Source organism: Heloderma suspectum, chromosome 2 (assembly GCF_057233095.1).
Source record: "Heloderma suspectum isolate Gila_16-S chromosome 2, 16-S_ref, whole genome shotgun sequence".
Taxonomy (NCBI): Eukaryota; Metazoa; Chordata; class Lepidosauria; order Squamata; family Helodermatidae; genus Heloderma; species Heloderma suspectum.
This window is the reverse complement of record NC_139459.1, coordinates 353,730,094-353,750,229: the sequence shown is the minus strand read 5'-3', so window position 1 is coordinate 353,750,229 and position 20,136 is coordinate 353,730,094. Positions and strand designations below refer to the sequence as shown.

The following is a 20,136-nucleotide window of genomic DNA, read 5'->3' as shown; positions in this document are numbered from 1 at the left end:
CCCAGATTTCCAAACCTCGACTTGGGTTTGGTGGTGACTCAAAGCAGACTGGATCCAAATCAGTCTGTCCAGAATGCAGACCCTTTTCACAGTGATGAATCAGGGTCAGTTCACAAACAAAGCTCAGGGTCTGTGCACACCTCATGTTGTCTCCTGTCTTTCCCCAGCAAAGTTTGCCAGTGATACCTTGTGCCAGGAAGGGACTGGAGGGAGGGGGATTGTACATTAGGTGCATTCCCTGGGGGAAAATTGTTTGTTGTTGTAGTTGTTCAGTCGTTAAGTCATGTCTGACTACATAACCCCATGGACCACACCACGCCAGGCCTTCCTGTCCTCCGCTCCCTCCCGGAGTGTGCTCAAGTTCATATTCATTTCACTGGTGAGGCTATCTAGCCATCTCATCCTCTGCCATCCCCTTCTCCTTTTGCCTTCAATCTTTCCCAGCATCAGGGTCTTTTCCAGGGAGTTTTCTCTTCGCATTAGGTGGCCAAAATATTTGAGCTTCAGCTTCAGTATCTGTCCTTCCAATGAGTAGTCAGGGTTGCTTTCCTTTAGGATGGGCTGATTTGATCTCCTTGCAGTCCAGGGAACTCGTAAGAGTCTTCTCCAGCACCACAGTTTGAAGGATTCCATTCTTCGGCACTCAGCCTTCCTTATAGTCCACAGCCATATGTTGCTACTGGGAAAACCATAGCTTTGATTATACGAATCTTTGTCGGCAAGGTGATGTCTCTGCTTCTTACTTACTATGCTGTCCAGGTTTGCCATAGCTTTCCTCCCAAGGAGCAAGCATCTTTTAATTTCATGGCTACAGTTACCGTCTGCGGTGATCTTGGAGCCTAAGAAAATAAAATCTGTCACTGCTTCCATTTCTTCCCCTTCTATATGGCAGGAAGTGATGGGGCCAGATGCCATGATCTTAGTTTTTTTAATGTGGAGTTTCAAATGAGCTTTTGCACTCTCCACTTTCACCCTCAACAAGAGGCTCTTTAGATTGTCTTCGCTTTCTGCCATTAGGGTGGTATCGTCTGTGTATCTAATGTTGTTGCTAATTCTCCCAGCAATCTTAATTGCCCCCGAAGATTAATGGATTCTAATGGATTCCAGAGGGCTCTGGGGGATTTTCCTGCTGGTATGGCTGGTGCTCCTGCTGAAGCCCAGGTCGCTCTGTGGAATGCAGAGATGACTCGGGCGGTTGACACAATCGCGCCCAAGCGTCCTCTCTCTCTGAGCAGAGCCCGGCCAGCTCCTTGGTATACACCTGAGCTGAGGGCAACGAAGCAAAAGTGGAGATGGCTAGAATGCAGATGGAGGAAAACTCATGCTGAGTCTGACCGAACACAGGTAAGAGCCCGCTATCAAGTCTACTCTGTGGTGGTGAGGGTGGCAAAGAGACAGTTCTTTTCCACCAGCACTGCATCTTCTCAGTGTTGTCCAGCGGAGATTTTCCGAGTGGTTCATGGCCTGTTACATTCTGGGCCAGGGAGAGAGATGGTGGAACCCTCAGTGGCACACTGTGACGAGTTTGCACGGCACTTTGAAGATAAAGTCACTCAAATTCGTCATGAATTGGACACCACAATTAATGCAGTTCCATTGGTAGAGGCGTTCAGAGCACCGTCTGGTCCAGTTTTATTGGATGAGTTTCAGTTACTGAGGCCTGAGGATGTGGACAAGGAGCTTGGCCAAGTCCGATAGACCACTTGTGTGCTTGACCCTTGCCCTTCATGGCTTATTAAATCAAACAAGGAGGGGATGTCCGGCTGGGTCCAGGAGGTTGTACATTCCTCTGTGAGAGAGGGAGTGGTGCCGCCGCTTTAAAAGAGGTGGTAATTAGACCACTCCTGAAAATGCCTAACCTGGACCCAGAGGATGTTAACAATTATAGGCCAGTGGCCAACATCCCCTTCCTGGGCAAGGTGCTTGAGCGGGTGGTTGTAGGACAGCTCCAGGCACTGTTGAATGAAAGTGATTATCTAGATCCATTTCAATCAGGCTTCAGGCCTGGTTTTGGAACGGAAACTGCCTTGGTAGCCCTGTGGGATGACCTCTGCGGGAGAGGGACAGGGGGAGTGCAACCCTGTTGATTCTTCTGGACCTCTCAGCGGCTTTCGATACCATCAACCATGGTATCCTTCTGGATAGGTTGTCTGGGTTGGGAGTTGGAGGCACTGCACTACAATGGTTCCGCTCCTACTTGGATGGCCGATTCCAGAAGGTGGTGCTGGGGGATTATTACTCTGTGCCATGGCAATTGTGCCATGGGGTTCCACAGGGCTCTATTTTATCCCCCATGCTGTTTAACATCTACATGAAACCGCTGGGGGAGGTTATCCAGAGGTGTGGGCTGAGGTGCCATCAATATGCGGATGACACCCAGCTCTACCTCTCTTTCTCATCAAACCCAGGTGAGGCAGTGGCTGTTCTGAATCAGTGCCTGAGCACAGTAATGGACTGGATGAGGGCCAATAAACTGAAACTCAATCCAGACAAGATGGAGGTACTGTTAGTGGGTGGTTCGTCTGCCTGGCTAGGTGATATTCAACCTGTTCTGGAGGGGGTTGCACTCCCACTAAAGGACCAGGTTTGTAGTTTGGGGTTGCTCTTGGATCCAGAACTGTCACTTGAGGCACAGTACTTTTTCAGCTTCACTGGCTGCCAGTCCATTTCCGGGCCTGATTCAAAATGCTGGTATTAACATTCAAAGCCCTTAACAGCGTGGGGCCAGATTATCTGAAGGATCGCCTCCTCCCATATGTGCCTGCCCGGACCTTAAGATCATCGTCAGTGGCCCTTCTCCATGAGCCCCTGCCAAAGAAAGTGAGGCAGGTGGTACTAGGAGGAGGGCTTTTTCTGCTGTGGCACCCTGGCTCTGGAATGAGCTCCCTAGTGATGTTCGCCTGGCACCTACATTGTATTCTTTCGGTGTCAGGTGAAGACCTTTTTATTTTCCCAGGCACTTTAGCATTTTAGCTTTCTAAACTTTTAGCTTTGCTGTTTTAAAAATTTGTACTTTAAACTCCTGCACTGCTGCTAGGTTTTATTGTGGTTTTATTGTTATATTGTGGTTTTAATATTCTATATATTTTAAATTGTTTTAATGTGTGTTGTTTGGTTTTAATTTTTTTGAACCACCCAGAGAGCTTCGGCTATTGGGGGATATAGAAATGAAGTAAATATTAAATACATAAATACATACATAAATATATATATAAATAAATAAATAAATAAATAAAATTAATTCCGACCTGTGATTCATCCAACCTGGCGTTTCTCATGATGTACTGTGCATATAAATTAAATAAGCAGGGCGACAATATACAGCCTTGTCATATTCCTTTCCCAATTTTGAACCAGTCGGTTGTTCCATGTCCGGTTCTTACTGCTGCTTCTTGACCCTCGTACAGGTTTCTCAGGAAACAGGTCAGGTGGTCTGGTACTCCCATCTCTTTCAGAATTTGCCACAGTTTGTTGTGATCCACACAATCAAAGGCTATAGCGTAGTCAATGAAGCAGAAATAGACATTTTTTCTGGAATTCTCTTGCTTTCTCCATGATCCAGCAAATTGGAGATTTGTTCTCTAGTTCCTCTGCCGCTTTGAAGCTTGTACTTCCGGTAGTTCTCGGTTCGCATACTGCTGAAGACTAGCTTGTAGGATTTTGAGCATCACCTTGCTGGCATGTGAAATGAGCGCAATTGTACGGTAGTTTGAACACTCTTTCGTATTGCCCTCCTTTGGAATTGGAATGTAAACTGACCTTTTCCAGTCTTGTGGCCACTGTAGAGTGTTCCAAATTTGTTGGCATAATGAGTGCAGCACTTCAACAGCATCATCTTTTGGATTTTAAATAGCTCAGCTGGAATACTGTCATCTCTGCTAGCTTTGTTGTTACTAATGTTTCCTAAGGCCCACTTGACTTCACTCTCTAGGATGTCCAGCTCAAGTTCAGTGACTGCATTATCATGGCTATCAGGGACATTAAGTTCTTTCCTGTATAGTTCTTCTGTGTATTGTTTCCACCTCTTCTTCATCTCATCTGCTTCGGGGAGGTCCCTGCCTTCTTTGTCCTTTATCATGCCTGTCTTTGCACAAAACGTTCCCTTGAGTTCTCTGATTTTCTTCAAAAGATCTCTAGTCTTTCCCATTCTATTGTTTTCCTTGATTTCTTTGCATTGTTCATTTAAGAAGGCCTTCTTGTCTCTCCTTGCTATTCTCTGGAACTCTGCATTCGGTTGGATATATCTTCCCCTTTCTCCCTTGCTTTTCGCTTCCCTTCTTTCCTCAGCTACTTGTAAAGCCTCAACAGACAGCCACTTGTCTCAACAGACAGCTTACCTTGATTCATTGATCTGACATTCCAGGTTCCTAAACAATATTGTTCTTTACAGCATTCCACTTTCTTTTCACCACCAGACACATCCACAGCTGAGTGTCCTTTTGGCTTTGTCCCAGCTGCTTCACTCTTTCTGGCACTACTTGGAAATTCCCTCTGCTCTTCCCCAGTACTATATTGGACACCTTCCGACCTGAGGGGCTCATCTTCCGGCATCATATCTTTTAGCCTTGTGATACGTTCCATGGGGTTTTCTTGGCAGGAATACTGGAGTGGGTTGCCATTTCTTTCTCCAGTAGACCACATTTTGTCAGAACTCTCCGCCATGACCTGTCCATCTTGGGTGGCCCTGCACGGCATAGCTTATGGCTTCTGTGAGTTACGCAAGCCCCTTCGCCACATCAAGGCAGTGATCCATGGGGGTGGGAGAATTACATAACCAAAAAAAAGCACACTCTTTTCCACAAATGGATATGCCATAATAAATGTATAATTACTTGAAATGCACATGATCGTTTTTCCCTAATTATAAAAAGGAAGTGGTTCAAAGGAAATTTAATTATGAGACATGATATAGATTGAAGTGTGTGTGTGTGTGTGTGTGTGTGTCTGTGTGTATCCTCGAGGGACTGTTGCATGCAGGGTGATAGAGGACTCTCTGCATATGGTGCATACACTCAGTCCATGTTTTGCTTTTACTGATATAATAAAACAAAATACAAAGTTCAATCCAGCCTAAATCTGTCCGACTTGAAACTGAAATCATTGTGAAAAATCAACTGTGTCTCCAGTCCCATTAATTGCAGTGGTACCTCTGTATGACTGACCTTGGATGCTTCCCGGTGATGATTTTTATAGGAGGCACAAAAGAGAATGTTTTCGTATTGTAATGTTTCCCCACCTCCTCCTATGTTTCCCCCCTCTTCTTCTCGCTGTTGTTTTCATACTATATCAATATTTGTTAAGTAAAACTAAAACAAACAAACAAAAAGTCCAAATAGCTGCAGAATGACTTTGGAGTGTCTTAGCTGAGCCTCCATCAGGAGGCATTCCTAGTCTACAGTCTTCTTCCTTTTAATTAATCTTTAATTGTGAATGTTTACAAAACAAAACAAACTGAAAACATTACAAAACCTAAAAAAAGAGAAAGGAATGGAATTGAAATAAAAAACAAAAACTTGTTCAAAATTTATAGTTTCTAACTTTACTATATTCGAGGGGGAAAAGCCGGGGGGAGGTTACACCTCAACTTCAGTGAAAACAGACCAAATATCCGCATGTAAGTCCATTTGCAAGTTACACCTGTAAAACACTTTTTGAAATGTTGCTAGTGTTGTTAAGCCTCCAGTTCATTGGATTATACTAGGGATGTTAGAGAATTTCGCCACGAATCTTGGGGAGGCCGAATGCCAGCGCATTCGGCCCCCCAAAATCGGTGGCAGAACGGTCTGCCCCCCCGCCCCCCCAGGGATGGGACTTACCTTGGGCGGATCTTCCTGGCGGCGGCGGCAGCGGCTGCGTCGGCGGTTCGGTGGCGGTTCGGCGGCCGCTGCGGCTGCTGCAGCAGCCGGTCTTCCGACCGGCTGCTGCCACCGCCATTTCCAGTTAAAAAAAAAACAACGTGATAGGCTACGTAAAGACTTACGTAGCCTATCACGGCTAGATTTTTAAAAAACACCGTGATAAGCTACGTAAATGTTTATGTAGCCTATCACGGCTGATTTAAAAGAGAAAAAAAAAGTGCGTATGCAAATGGCGGCACCCATGGGCGCTGCCTTTTGCATTCCTTATTTTGGCATGTCTTAGACTACATAAACATTTACGTAGACTAAGACAGCGAAAATAAGGGGAACACAAATAGCATAGACGCTACGCTATTTGCGTTCCCCTTATTTTCGCCATAGTCTACGTAAATGTTTACGTAGACTAGACGTGCCAAAAGATGGAACACAAATGGCGGGGCCCATGGGCGCCACCATTTGCGTACGCGCGGTTTGTTTGTTTTTTTACTCAGCCGTGATAGGCTACATAAACATTTACATAGCCTATCACGGTATTTTTTAAAAATCTAGCAGTGATAGGCTACGTAAAACTTTACGTAGCCTATCATGTTTTTTTTTTACTGGAAATGGCGGCGGCGGCAGCCGGTCGGAAGACCAGCCGCTGCAGCCGCCGCCACTGCACTGCTGCCGAACTGCCACCGCCAGGAGGATTCGCCCAAGGTAAGTCCCGTCCTGGGGGGGTCGGGGGAGGCAGACCGTTTCGCCACCGATTTCAGGGGGCCGAATGCACTGGCATTCGGCCTCCCTGTGATTCATGGTGAAATTCTCTGACATCCCTAGCAGTGGTGACAGGGGAACAAAAGAAATAAGGAGAGGAAAACCTTCTCAAACCATGTTCAGTTCCTTTCAGAGGACTGCCTGTCTTCAGCCTAATTTGGTGGTGCTGGGCCAATTCCTCCCTCTGAACTTCTCTGGCCAGGCCCAAGCAGAAGCAGACTCAGCCTCCATCCCTCGCCCCCATTCATATATACCTGTGGGATCTTGTAGATGTCCAGCATGGCTGAAATCTTGGTGGAGATCTCCGAGTCGGCCCCTTCAAGGACTGCCAGGAGGTTATTCTGTCTTCCACAGCTGAAGTTTGGAATACTTTGCCCCCCAACAGACAGCAGGTCTACCATGGTCTCGTAAGTCATTCTTCCATGGAAATAGTTCTCATAGATGTTGTAGCCCAGGGTGATATTGGGCAAGAGTCTCGGATTCTGGTTGATCTCATGAATGGCTAACAAGAAGGGCAGGATCGACCAGTTCCTCATTTCTCTCGCACTGTAACAAATACAGATGCCATCAGAGTTTTATCCTTAATTCCATGAAAACATTGAACGATTCTTACATGATTCAGGCAACAGAGATCTCCAGTGTTTACTCTTGGAACTACATTCCACTTAACACCAATGGGAACTTTCCTCCCAATGCAGAGGGCTGTCTCCATGCAGGGTTGGGATGGGGTTGTTTGTTCTTTGTTAGGTCCATGACAGAGAGGGAAAGGTTTGCACTCCCCCTCCCCCTCCATTTGTAGCCATGTACCTAACAGTCCCCCCTGCCTAGCAGTTTTTGATATTTCTAAAAAGGTGGATGTTACATTCAATTATTCACCTTTAATGTCACATCATGACCCTCATGCTATCTCCGATCTAAAGCCTCATGCAACATAGCTGATGATCCCAGCTTATTGAGTGTGTAGAAAGGAGTTTCCTTAATGACAAGGCACATGACTGTTTGCAAACAAAAGGCCCTTGATAACAAAACCAGGGCAGATGTCCAGCCAAGTGCTGGAGAAGGCTGTGCAGACCCATCAATGATTTATGACTGCAATCCGAAAGCTACTTGCCTGAGAATGAGCCCTATTGGGTACAGTGGTATGAACATCTGACTGATCATGCACAATTGGCCTTTGGTTCAAACAAGATATATGGTGAAGTAGTTTATGAGATGATGGGGTGGTGCTCTAGGAAGTGGTGTTGCTTTTGGTGCGGTTTGGTGGGAACATATATTTCCTGGCATTTCCAGGGCAATGAGGTGCCCATATTATGACTCCTGAGTAGGGGTGCATGAAAGTCACTTACCTGGTCTTGCAGCTTGCTTCATGGTGGGGGGGAGGCGCTTCGCTGCTCCCCCCAAAGTTCAGGCTGGGGGGGAGGCTTCCTGCCTCGCCCGGCCGAAATTCAGACTGGGGAGAAGCGCCCCGTCTTCCCGGCCGCGAACTTCAAAAGAAAAAACAACAACCAAAAAACGCCCCTGTGATAGGCTACGTAACGATTAACATAGCCTATCACGGCTAGATCTGCAAAGTCAGCCATGATAGGCTACGTTTTAGCGTCACGTAGCCTATCACGGGTGACTTTGGAAAAAAAAAAAAGCGCGTACGCAAATGTCGGCCCCCATAGGAAGCCGCCATTCGCGTTCCTTATTTGGTCCCTGTAGTCTACGTAAAGATTTACGTAGACTACAGCGAAAATAAGGGCAACGCTATTTGCGCTGGGACCAAATAAGGAAAGAGAATGGTGGCTCCCTATGGGGGCTGCCATTAGCCGTACGTGCTTTTTTTTTTTTTTTAAAGTCACCGGTGATAGGCTACGTGACGATTTACGTAGCCTATCACAGCTGACTTTGCAAATCTAGCCGTGATAGGCTACGTAAATCATCACGTAGCCTATCACAGGGGCATTTTTTTTTTCTTTGCTTGTAATGGCGGCGGCGGCAGCTGGTCGAAAGACTGGCTGCCGCCCCCGCCCCTGACGAAGACCTGCCGAACCTCCGCCGGGACCCACCGCCAGGAGGGACATTTGTGAAAGGTAAGTCCCATCCCGGGGGGGGGGCGGGGGGTGGGGGGGCGGAGAAGTTCTCCCCAAACAAACCTTCAGAGGACCGAATGCATTAGCGCTCAGCCCCCCGAAGTTTCGGGGAGAAATTCTCTCCCATCCCTACATGGCAGCTGTTGAGTGTCCCAGAGAGCAGGTTTTCCAAAGATGGAGCAATCCCCAGTTGCCAGCTCTTCAAGCCACCAAAATGGGGAACTGCATCACAGGGACTTTAAGTTCCTGCAGTGGAGGTTTTGGGGATTAACACAACCAAATTAAAGCACTCCTTTGGACCCACACTCAGGGATGGCGGAGAATTTCTCCACGAATCTTCAGGAGGCCGAGTGCTGACGCATTCGGCCCCCCGAAATTGGTGGGGAAAATCTCTGCCGGCCCCCCGCCCCCCCTGGTATGGGACTTACCTTTGGCCAATGTCCATCTCGGCGGCGAGTCCCGGCGGCATTTCGGCAGGGGCAGGGGCGCCACCACCATTACAAAATAAAAAAGTAAAGTTTTAAAAAAACCCCACATCCGTGATAGGCTATGTGACGATTTACGTAGACTATCACGGCTAGATTTCCAAAGTCAGCCATGATAGGCTACATAAATCGTCACGTAGCCTATCACGGGTGACTTTGAAAAAAAAAGAAAAAAGCGCTTTTTCATGGGCGCTGCCATTTGCGTTCCTTATTTGGACAGGGGTAGTCTACGTAAAGATTTACATAGACTACAGCAAAAATAAGGGAACGCTATTTGCATTGCCCTTATTTTCGCCGTAGCCTACATAAATCTTTATGTAGACTAGACGTGCCAAAATAAGGAACGCAAATGGCGGCGCCCATTTGCGTACACGCTTTTTTTTTTTTTCAAAAGTCACCCGTGATAGGCTACGTGACGATTTACGTAGCCTATCACGGCTGACTTTGGAAATCTAGCCGTGATAGGCTACGTAAATCGTCACGTAGCCTATCACGGGGGTGTGTGTTTTTTTTTACTGTACTTTTTTTTTTTTTGCGGCCGGGAAGACGGCGCTCCTCCCCGGCCTGAATTTCGCTGGCGAGGGATGGGGCGCCTCCCCCCCTGCCTGAATTTCGGCCGGGCGAGGTGGGGTGCCTCCCCCCCTCACCTGAACTTCGGGGGGAGAACCGAAGCGCCTCCCCCCCACCACGAAGCAAGCTGCGGGACCAAGTAAGTCTCTTTCGTCCATCTAATGCTCCAGCAACACATGGAAGCAGGGGACTTAAGTGACTTTAATATCACAAGTGCAAAAGGGGGGGGGGGTTGTAAGGGAATCAACACACAAACAATAATAATAACTCTGATAACAACAACAACAACAACTACACAATAACAATGACCTGTTGCAAAAGGGAGATTTGTATATCATCGTCATATCCTCAGAGACACATAGAAAAGCCAAACAGCCTTTGAAAATTTAGAGTAAATTCTGAGACCATCAAAAGCCTTCCCCTTTGCATATTCCATGACAAAGCATTTCCCCAAAATCCCTCTACATGTCTTTTCACATATAACATTGAGAAGCAGCACAATGAAGAATGCTATGAACATTGGATGCTGCACCATCTAGCCCTGTAATGGCAACACTCACTGGCAGCAGGTCTCCAATGGTCCAGGCCAGAGTTTCTCCAGTCTTCCAGGAGATGCCAGTGATTGAACTAGACATCCTGAATGAAAAGCATGTTCTCTACAACTGACCCACAGCCTCTACCCTCAGAAATAACAGGAACCCAAGACTGAGCATGGGCAGCAAGTGACATCCCAAACCCACCCTTTCCATGTCCACAGAACATTCCCAGAAGGAAGGGAACACAGGGCTGGAGATGGAGGGTGGGCAGACATTTACTTCCACATTGCTAAAAAGTTACAATAATTTCAGAGCTTTTGAAAAATAGGCAGGGATAGCCTCATCCCACCCCAAATGCTCCACAAGTATTACCCTTGACAAAGAGACCAGAGGCAGGGACACTTTTTGACTTAAGTAAATAAATACATTAAATACATACATACATGCATACATACATACATACATACATACGACTAAATGCCTTCCTAACTTCCTTGTCTCTGGGAAATGATCAGAAAGAACTCTAGATCTGATTCTCTCTCAGCATGTCCTGCCATGCTGAACATATTTTCTTCAGCTGGGATCATGACTGTAATAAGACCATTAAGAACGTAATGGTCTTATGCACCCCCACAACGTAGATAGTCCAATGTCTCACTTCAGTTTTGAAGGGCACAACAAACATTCATTTTCTCCCCATCCACCACCACTGCTCCATGTTTTACAACTGCTTTTACATTCTTGAGGTGTTGGACAACCTTCCCCCACCCTCCCCAAAAATGTTTGCTAACCCTGTTTAAGAAGTTAATGCTCTCAGCATCTGTAGTTCCACATCTTGAATTCACTTAACTACATCAAAACACCATCATGACTACAGGATCGAAATAGTGTTTGCTTCTTATGCCCTGATGGTGACCACATTTTCTTGGGAATAAACACCTTAGGAAAGGTTCCTCCTGTGCAAGCATCAAGTCATTGCTGACTCCTAGAGGGACACCACTTTCGCTGGCATTTTCCTGGCAGACTGTAGCGGGGTGGTTTGCCATTGCCTTCCCCAGTCGTGACTACATTTCCCCCAGCAAGCTGGATACTCATTTTACCGACCTTGGAAGGATGGAAGGCTGAGTCGACCTGAGCCAGCTACCTGGGACCCAGTTTCCGCTAGGATCGAACTCAGGTCGTGGGGAGAGTTTCAGTTGCAATACTGCCACCTACCACTCTGCGCCACACAAGGGTCTTACAATAAACACCTTACTGTAGTATAAAAGAAAAGGAGAGAGAGAGAGAGAAAGAAGGGTTCATATGTGCTGAAAAATAATAAAATGAGGATCTGTAATGATATCTATATTTAGTAGTTTATAGCCCCAGTAATATAGAATGTGTTTTTAAAATGCCAAGAAAGAAAAGATGCTGTGGTCAATACTTTCAACTCCAGTATGCATGTGTGCTGCTGTTCCCATCATGTGCTGATCTCTGGGTAGTGTGTGTTCGTGTGTGTGTGTGTGTGGGGGACACTATTCTGCAGTGCCCAGACTCTCACATGGAGATCCTGCACTAATTGCACCACTACTGGCAGCTGCCCAGTGATCTCAGCTGATGCTGGTCCTGACTAAAAAGTCCAAAAGAACTTTGCAAGAGGCAGCATTCGAAATGGAAGGCTGCGCACTAACTAGATGGATGGACCCTGCTTGAATGGGGCAGATACCAGAAAAAAGAGACTCACTGTGTCCCCTCTGCTAACAAGGACCATCTGAAGAATATGAATTCAGAGTTGGGCACCTCATCACTTACAAGTGAAATCTGGTAGTGGGAGCCTCCAGGAAAACGTATGGCTGAAATACAGTATTTGCTGTAGATGTGATGGCACCGATCAGGTATTCTCCTGGCTGGTAAAAATTAAATGGGTCATTCTGATCACTTATCACATCCAATGGGCATTTTCTCTTCAGCATCCCACAGGGAATGTGCAGCAACAGAAGAAGCAACTGCAGCAGCATGCTGGAAAAGGTGTCTATAGTCTCCTTCTGTTCCTCATGTGTGCATGCATACATATACACCCCTGTGACACTGGTCTCAGGAACAACTAATTGGAAGCCAACCTCTGTCACTGGCACTGCTGAAGTACCTTGACTAATACCTTGACTAACTTACATGTTGTCTGGGCCTCAGCTCTGAAGGCGTCATAGGTTGGCCAAATACACAATGCCAAAAAAGGGGACAAACGAGGACACAGATTTGTATCACGTTTGCATATGCAATTTTATATGAAGAGGTGCAAATGCAGAAATAATAACTAGTGTTTAGATGAAAATTTAAGACATCTCACAATAGTGGAGAGACTGACTAGGTGCCCTGTGTGCCTGCTCAGTTTGTTGTCCAGGTTCTATTGTTAGGAACCTTCAAGGCCCCCATGTCCTCTCCCTCCTTGTGGTTCTTTATTTTTAAAACAGCTTTGGTCTGGGCAGCCCACCTCAGAGAGAACACCTCCAAATACAGGACTGTCCTCTCCTAGCTCTTCAGAATAGAGGATTGTTCTCTCTAATGGAAGACAGCTGGGTACCCTGGAAGAGGATGATTTGAAACCGCAATGTAGCACAGTCTCTGCTTTCCCTGCTTCTCCCCCCAGGCTCTCAGAGGATCAGGAGCTATTTATGCACCATTTTTTCAGGCTTCATGTATGAGGAGGACAAGTGTTGCTCTTCATTTGAGGATTCTTGCATTGTTTCCAAAAGCAATCTGTGCAAATAGAAATCCCTCGAGCTTTGGTGAGTAGGACAATAAATAACCATGATTTTTATAATTATGAGGCAGGCAAAATCACTCCTGCAACTTGTTGACTCTCTTTGTGGCTCCATGTGCAGTTCGCATCTGGAGACATCATGTTTCCATAGCTCATCAGTGTAGCTCTATCTCATGGGTCAGTGACAGAGTAGTTCAACAACACTTGAATAACCTTAGGGAGTTCATTTTACAATTTTTAAATCTTAAATGCAATCAACCATTTCTCATGAATAAAGATACTCCACTGTACACTGGAGTTGACTTAGGTCTTTGGCTTAGCCTGAGGGTGGTCTGCCTGAAACCAGGCTCTGACTTGGTTTACAAGAACTTAAAATGAAATGTAGGAAACAGAACCTATCCTTCTCCAGAAATATAAGCCATAAGACTGGTTTCCATGTGTCAAGGGTATAAGAGTTATTTATCAGATGTGTAGTGGCAATGTTTGACTGACCATTAATGAAGAAACTAATTGCATTCAGAGGGCTTATTTGGTGGCCACACCAGGAAGTTCTACCATCAACCATACAGAGACAATGTTGGGGTATAAACTGGCCACAACATTATTGGTTAAAGCACAGAGTTTGACATGGTATGGGGCAGGATCCAATCATTGGCCAGCCTTGGCGGCCTCTCTCAGTAGATTCCAATGGCCAACTCAAGACACAGATGAAAGAATTTCTTTTCAAAGCTTTAATCCTTTTATAACTTCATGACTCTTTCAGATGTTAATCACCAGTGACTAAAGCAAGGAACAGCAGGGTAGCATAAGCTTCAAGTAGGCAGTTGATCCCCGTTTGAAAGAGAGTCACTTGAAGACGCAGAACTTATGGGCTAGGGAGAGATCCTCCCTCTTTCCCTTGGTGCCATGGGAGGCGGCCGTTGCTTGTATGCCAAATGGGTGCTACACCTCCTTTCCACGCCCTCCATCACTCATCACTCTATGCATCTGCGGCGAGCATCTAAGAAGCCCCCCTCCCACACTCCCTCACTGCCAGGGTCACTATCTATCCTAGGAATGCTGGCAGGAGGAATCTCTGCCAGGTGCTGAGCCTGTGAGGGATGAGCTGGCCCCTCTCCCATGGGTTGCTGTTCCTCCTCAGTCAGAATCCGAACTGCTCTGAGGCTCTCTGGGCTCAGTTTCCACCCTGACACCTTCCTGCTGACTGATTCACGTCCAAACCTCAGTGCTGAGTGGCCCTAAAGTTGAGTGTTTGACCATGCTACGGTGTGGCCCTTCACATGGTTCTCCCCTGCTCCCCTTCGAGTGGCACTGGCATGCCAACCTGCAAACCAGGTGGGAACCCTGTTGCCCAAACCTAGGACCCCCCATCCGCAGGGGGGTAGGGGTGTCCCCCTTCCCCCTTGACCTGCATCCAGCCCAATGCCATCCACACTAAAGTTGTGACAATGATGCTTAAGGATTGACCTTTCAATCAACATACATTGCTACAAGGAAGGTGGAAACACTGGAAAACAAGCTAGTTGGTCCCCAGGTAAAATTCCTTTCCAGCCCCATCATACGGTGGCTGACAGCAGTCCATAGCAGTAGGCAACCCTCCTTAGGGCAGGGTCAGCTGGGTATGTCTGAGGCAGCAGAGTGAGGACACCCAGGCGGCAGCTGCAGCCTGTTTGAATTACCTGAGGAATGGACTGGAGGGAAAACTAATCCCTCCAGTTTGCTCCTTCAGCCCCATCCGCCACAATCCTCGCCAACGCCACTGATTGGGCTGTGGGAGGTGCAGCCATAAGCAGCTGGCTGAAACCTCGGACCCCCCCCCCCATTTCAGAGGTTTCCTGTCTGAGTACCCATACCACAGTGGTGGGAACCGGGGTTCTTGATGTATTAAGGGCTACAATATGCCAGTAAAACTGAACAGTGGTTAGCTAGCTCTTGAGACCTCTGTTGGCTGTGCTTGTGCTCCATGAGGGGGAGAGGAAGGAGTAACAGAAGCAGGCAATAGAGGAGCAGAAATTATCCAAGTAGTCTGTCAAGATTAATTCTGTATATCTAACGCATTTACATAGTATAGATTTTTCAGGAAACTAAAAGACATTCCCCAATCCCTTGCAAATTAGTACAAAACTATGTAGATTAAGATCATTTTGGTCTGCTACTGAAAGACAAGGGATAAAAAAGGGTCTTTCCTTAAAGTTATACAGGAGAAATATTAGCAAAAGGAGAACTCGCCTCCCATAATAACGATGAAATAGTCCTGAGACCCAGAATGAGTAAGGCATCTTTTCAGAAACAAACTTAATATCCTCACGATAAGCCAAATCCCATTTTTTTCTGCACATAAAGGAGGCCTTTTCAAAAAAATGTGTGTGCAGACGTACAAGCTGCAGAAATGGGTTCTTTCACAATTATGTGTGGAAGAAGAGCTACAAAAATCCTTCAATTTCACATTGATATTTTTAAATTAGAGCATGCAAAAGTGGTCCAGTGACACCGGGAATCCAGGAATGTCAGTTCATTCTAGGCTTGGGCATTTGGTTTGGATGAATCCGTACCCAACTCAGGCTGCTTTGGAGGTATCTGGGGCTCTGCCAGACTGAAGCAGGTGTCCTCTGAGGCATCCAAAGTTTATGTGGATTCAATCCTTGGGGTGGGGGCTCAGAGTTTCTAGACAACTCTCACAGACCCAGACCATCTCTGAAACTGCAGCATTTCCCCAAGCACTCCCTATAAGGAGAGGGGCAAGGAAGAGGGGGACGTGTAGTCATGTTACTGACATCTCTAGCTTTCAACCAGGGAATAACTAGGGATGGTGCAGGAGTCCAAAGAAGGGGTGGTGAACCCCTGATGAACTCCCCCCCAGCCTGCTGTTCCCTGCTTTCCAAGCCATGGGGCACTGACAGGAACCTCATTCCAGAACCCCAGAACTCCTTGAGTTGTTGGAAGTGCTGTGGCACACTAGCCCTCTGGGCAAGGCAAGAATACTGGGAGCTGGCCATACCAGGACCCATCATGCCTCCGCTGTCAGTGAAGGAAGCCAATGACAGCCAGCATTGGGGGAAAGGGCACTGGCGGCACCCCAGTGCAAAGTGGAGGCCAGGATGAGAGCACTGTGGGAGTACACATGCCAAAGAATTGTGCAGAGAAGAGCGGTGGCTCACACAACTCAGCAGATGGGGGGGGCAAGCAGGGATGCTCGCTCAGCAGCTCTGGGCCGTGTGAGCTGGTGGTGGTGTCTGCTCATCAAACTCACCAGTGCTCTGGACAGAGATGGGTCCATCCATCCATAGGAATATCATTTCCAGGGCTTTTTGTTTTCTATTTGTAGATATATTGGGGTGGGATGTTGAAGATCATCTAGGCAAGACTAGGGATGTACGAAAATCACTTACCTTTCGCAGATTATGCTGATAGTGGGGGGGGAGGCACTCCGTCCCTCCCCCCGGAATCCTGGATGGGGGGAGAGGCACTCCATTCCTCCCCCCTTCGAATCCTGGCTGGCCGGCTGTGCTCTGCAGGGATTCTGCGGAGCCGCCGGGCGGCTCTGCCAGCAGCCGGACATCTGGCCGCTGGCTAGCAGGGACACAAATGGCGGCGGCCATAGCCGTTGCAGTTTGCGTCCCTGCAGTCAGCCGTGATAGGCTACGTAAATGTTTATGTAGCCTATCATGGCTGACTTAAAAAAACAAAAAAAACAACAACGCGCGTATGCAAATTTGCGTTCCTTATTTTGGCACGTCTTAGTCTACGTAAACATTTACGTAGGCTAAGACAGCAAAAATAAGGGGAACGCAAATAGCGTAGCATCTATGCTATTTGCGTTCCCCTTATTTTTGCCATCTTAGTCTATGTAAATGTTAACGTAGACTAAGACGTGCCAAAGTAAGGAACGCAAATGGTGGCGGTCATGGCCGCCGCCATTTGCATACGTGCGTTGTTGTTGTTGTTGTTTTTTAAAGTCAGCCGTGATAGGCTACATAAATATTTACGTAGCCTATCACAATTTTTTTTTAAACCTAGCCGTGATAGGCTACGTAAATCTTTACATAGCCTATCACGTTTTTTTTTTTTTTAACTGGAAATGGCGGCGGCAGCAGCCGGTCGGAAGACCGGCCGCCGCAGCCACCGCCGCCGCAATGCCGCCGGAGCCGCCGCCGCCGCCACCGCCAGGAAGATCCGCCCAAGGTAAGTCTCATCCCGGGGGGGGGGGCGGGGGGCAGGCTGTTCTGCCACTGATTTCAGGGGGCTGAATGTGCTGGCATTCGGCCTCCCCGAGATCTGTGGCAGAATTTTCGTACAACCCTAGGCAAGATCCCTGCTAAACACAAAAGAGATTCGAGCAAATGTCCAGAAAAGGAGATCCACAATCTCCCAAGAAGCCTGTTTCACTGCTGAACACCTAGAACCTTCCCTTTTCCAAGCACCAGCTAAAATTCCAAGCCCACCTGAACAGCACTGGTTAACCATGTCAAGATACTTGTTTTGCATCTTTTACACACATGGATAATTGTGATTGTTCTGCTGCCTCTGTTGCCATATCAGGCTTTGAGCTGGAGAGGAAGCTGTAACTGATCCAATTCCCACTTGTATCAAGCTTCTGGCACTCACAACGGCCAACAGAGGATAAAGCAGACTTAAACTCTCCTGGATTTTCAAACTCTACCCTTCATTAATACAGAAGGTGACTTCGGCCTCATCCTCTACTGACCTAAAACACACTCTAAATCAGCTTTCCCTATCCTAGTGCCCCCAAGATGTGCTGAACATCGTACAGCATTACCCAGCCAGCCATTGGTTAGAATAGATGGTTTCTTTTTGCAATGCATTTGGAAGGAAGACAGCTTTGTAAGAATAGCATACAAATGAAGTTCACTCCCAAGGCAGGTGCATCAGTTTTTATTTCTCCTGTGCTATACAAAATGAGCGTACTGAAATTAGATGCCATCTTTAAGTTTCACCATTAGATGCTCCTTTTTATTCAGATATGGCCTCAATACAATAATGTAGCATTTGGGGATGAAGATACAACCCAGTAACCCCAAACTGCAAGCCAAGATAGAGAAGAACTGCACAGCTACCATGTATTTCCCTTTGGTGCTCAGGTAGGTTGGCACTAGGGATGTCAGAGTATTCTGCCATGGATCTCGGGGAGGCCGAATGCCAGTGCATTCGGCCCCCTGAAATCGGTGGTGGAACGGCCTGCCCCCCCCGCCCCCCCCACCCAGGATGAGACTTACCTAGGGCGGATCTTCGGGGCAGTGGCGGCTCCGGCGGTGGCTCTGGTGGCGGTGCGGCGGCAGCAGCGATGGCTGGTCTTCCGACCGGCTTTCGCCACCACCATTTCCAGTTAAAAAAAAAAAAAGAGTGATAGGCTAAGTAAATGTTTACGTAGCCTATCACGTCTGACTTTAAAACAACAACAACAACGCGCATACACAAATGGCGGCAGCCACGGCCGCCGCCATTTGCGTTCCTTATTTTGGCACGTCTTAGTCTACGTCAAGATTTATGTAGACTAAGATGGCGAAAATAAGGGGAACGCAAATAGCGTAGCGTCCGCCATTTGTGTACGCGTTTTTTGTGGGGTTTTTTACTCAGAGCCGTCCGCGGCCGGAAATCCGGCTGCGGATGACTCTGACCTGGCCGGGCCGGGCCTGGCCGGCTGCTCCGCGGAGCTGCCGTGGAGCACAGCCAGCTGTTCGAGGATTCCGGGGGGGAGGAACAGAGCGCCTCCCCCCCGGCCAGGATTCCGGGGGGAGGGACAGAACGCCTCCCCCCCACCATCAACATAATCCGCGAAAGGTAAGTCACTTTCGTACATCCCTATTGGTGTCTTACTTCAGTTTTGTGGCACACAATGAACATTTTTTCCCATCCACCACCACAGCTGCACATTTTACAATTGTTTCTTCATTCTTCAGATATTGGAAACCATCCTCCACCCCAAAATGTTTGCCAACCCTGCTTAAGAAGTTAATCCTGTCAGCAACTGCAGTTCCACAAGTTGAGCTCACTTAATTACATCACAGCACCATCATGATTATCGGATTAAAATGGAGTTTGCTTCTGCTTCCCTGATGCTGAGCACATTCACTTGGGAATACACATCATACTGTTGTACAAAAGAAATGAAATGGAAAGAAAGGATTGTATATGCTGAAAAATAATAAAATAAGGATCTTTAATGATATCTATGCCTCATTTTGTATTGCAGCCTGAATATAAAATACGTTTTTAACATACTATGAAACAAAAGATGCTGTGGTGAATACTTTCAGCCCCAGAATGAAGGTGTTCCCATCACCTGGTGATGTCTGGGTAGTCATTTTTTTTTGGGGGGGCTATTCTGCAGGGGCCCAGACGCTCACCTTATGATCCTGCAGCAATTGCACCACTGCTGGCAGCTGCCCAGTCACCTCAGGTGCTGAGGCTGGTCCTGACTGAAGAGTCCAAAAGAACCTCAAAAGGGGCAACATTTGAAACTGCACATTGTGCACTAACTAGTGATGCCCAAGCATCTGCCTACCCTCCCCAAGAATCTTTCCCTGGAATGAAAGAAGGACAAAATAGGGATGAGAACTACCAGACTCAAGGACCCTGATGGAAAGGGGCAAATACCAGAAAAGGGAGAGTCACTGTGTCCCCTCTCCTAAAATGGACAATCTGGAGAATGTGAATTCAGAGTTGGGCACATCATCACTTATGATTTAAATCGGGTAGAGGGAGGCTCCAAGAAAACATATGGCTCAAATTCAGTGTTTGCCGTAGATGTGATCCCACCAACCAGGTACTCTCCTGGCCTGTAAAAATTAAATGGGTTGTTTTCTTCATTTATCACATTCAATGGGCATTTTGTCTTCAGCATCCCACAGGGAATGTGGAGCAACGGAATAACCAAGAGCAGCAGCAGCATGCTGGGAAGTTCAGCTACAGTCCCCTTCTGTTTCTCCTGGGTCTCCACACACAGGAAAGGAAATCCTGTGACTGGTCTCAGGAACAATGAATTAGGAGCCTGCCTCTCTCACAGGTGAAGTACCTTGACTAATGAAGCTATGGTCTGGCCTGGCCTCAGCTCTGAAGGGGTCAAAGGGTGGCTAGCTACACATTGCCAAAACAGAG

At 47.2% G+C, this 20,136-nt stretch overlaps 1 protein-coding gene across 1 annotated transcript in view; it reads right to left on the bottom strand.

Moving 5' to 3' along the window:
- Positions 1-20,136, bottom strand: part of LOC146355507 (vomeronasal type-2 receptor 26-like) — a 103,613-nt gene that overhangs the window by 62,937 nt on the left and 20,540 nt on the right. Inside the window, exon 3 of the mRNA XM_084840966.1 lies at positions 6,869-7,160. Within this exon, the coding sequence (XP_084697092.1) occupies positions 6,869-7,160 (292 nt within the window). The remainder of the gene's footprint in view (positions 1-6,868; positions 7,161-20,136) is intronic.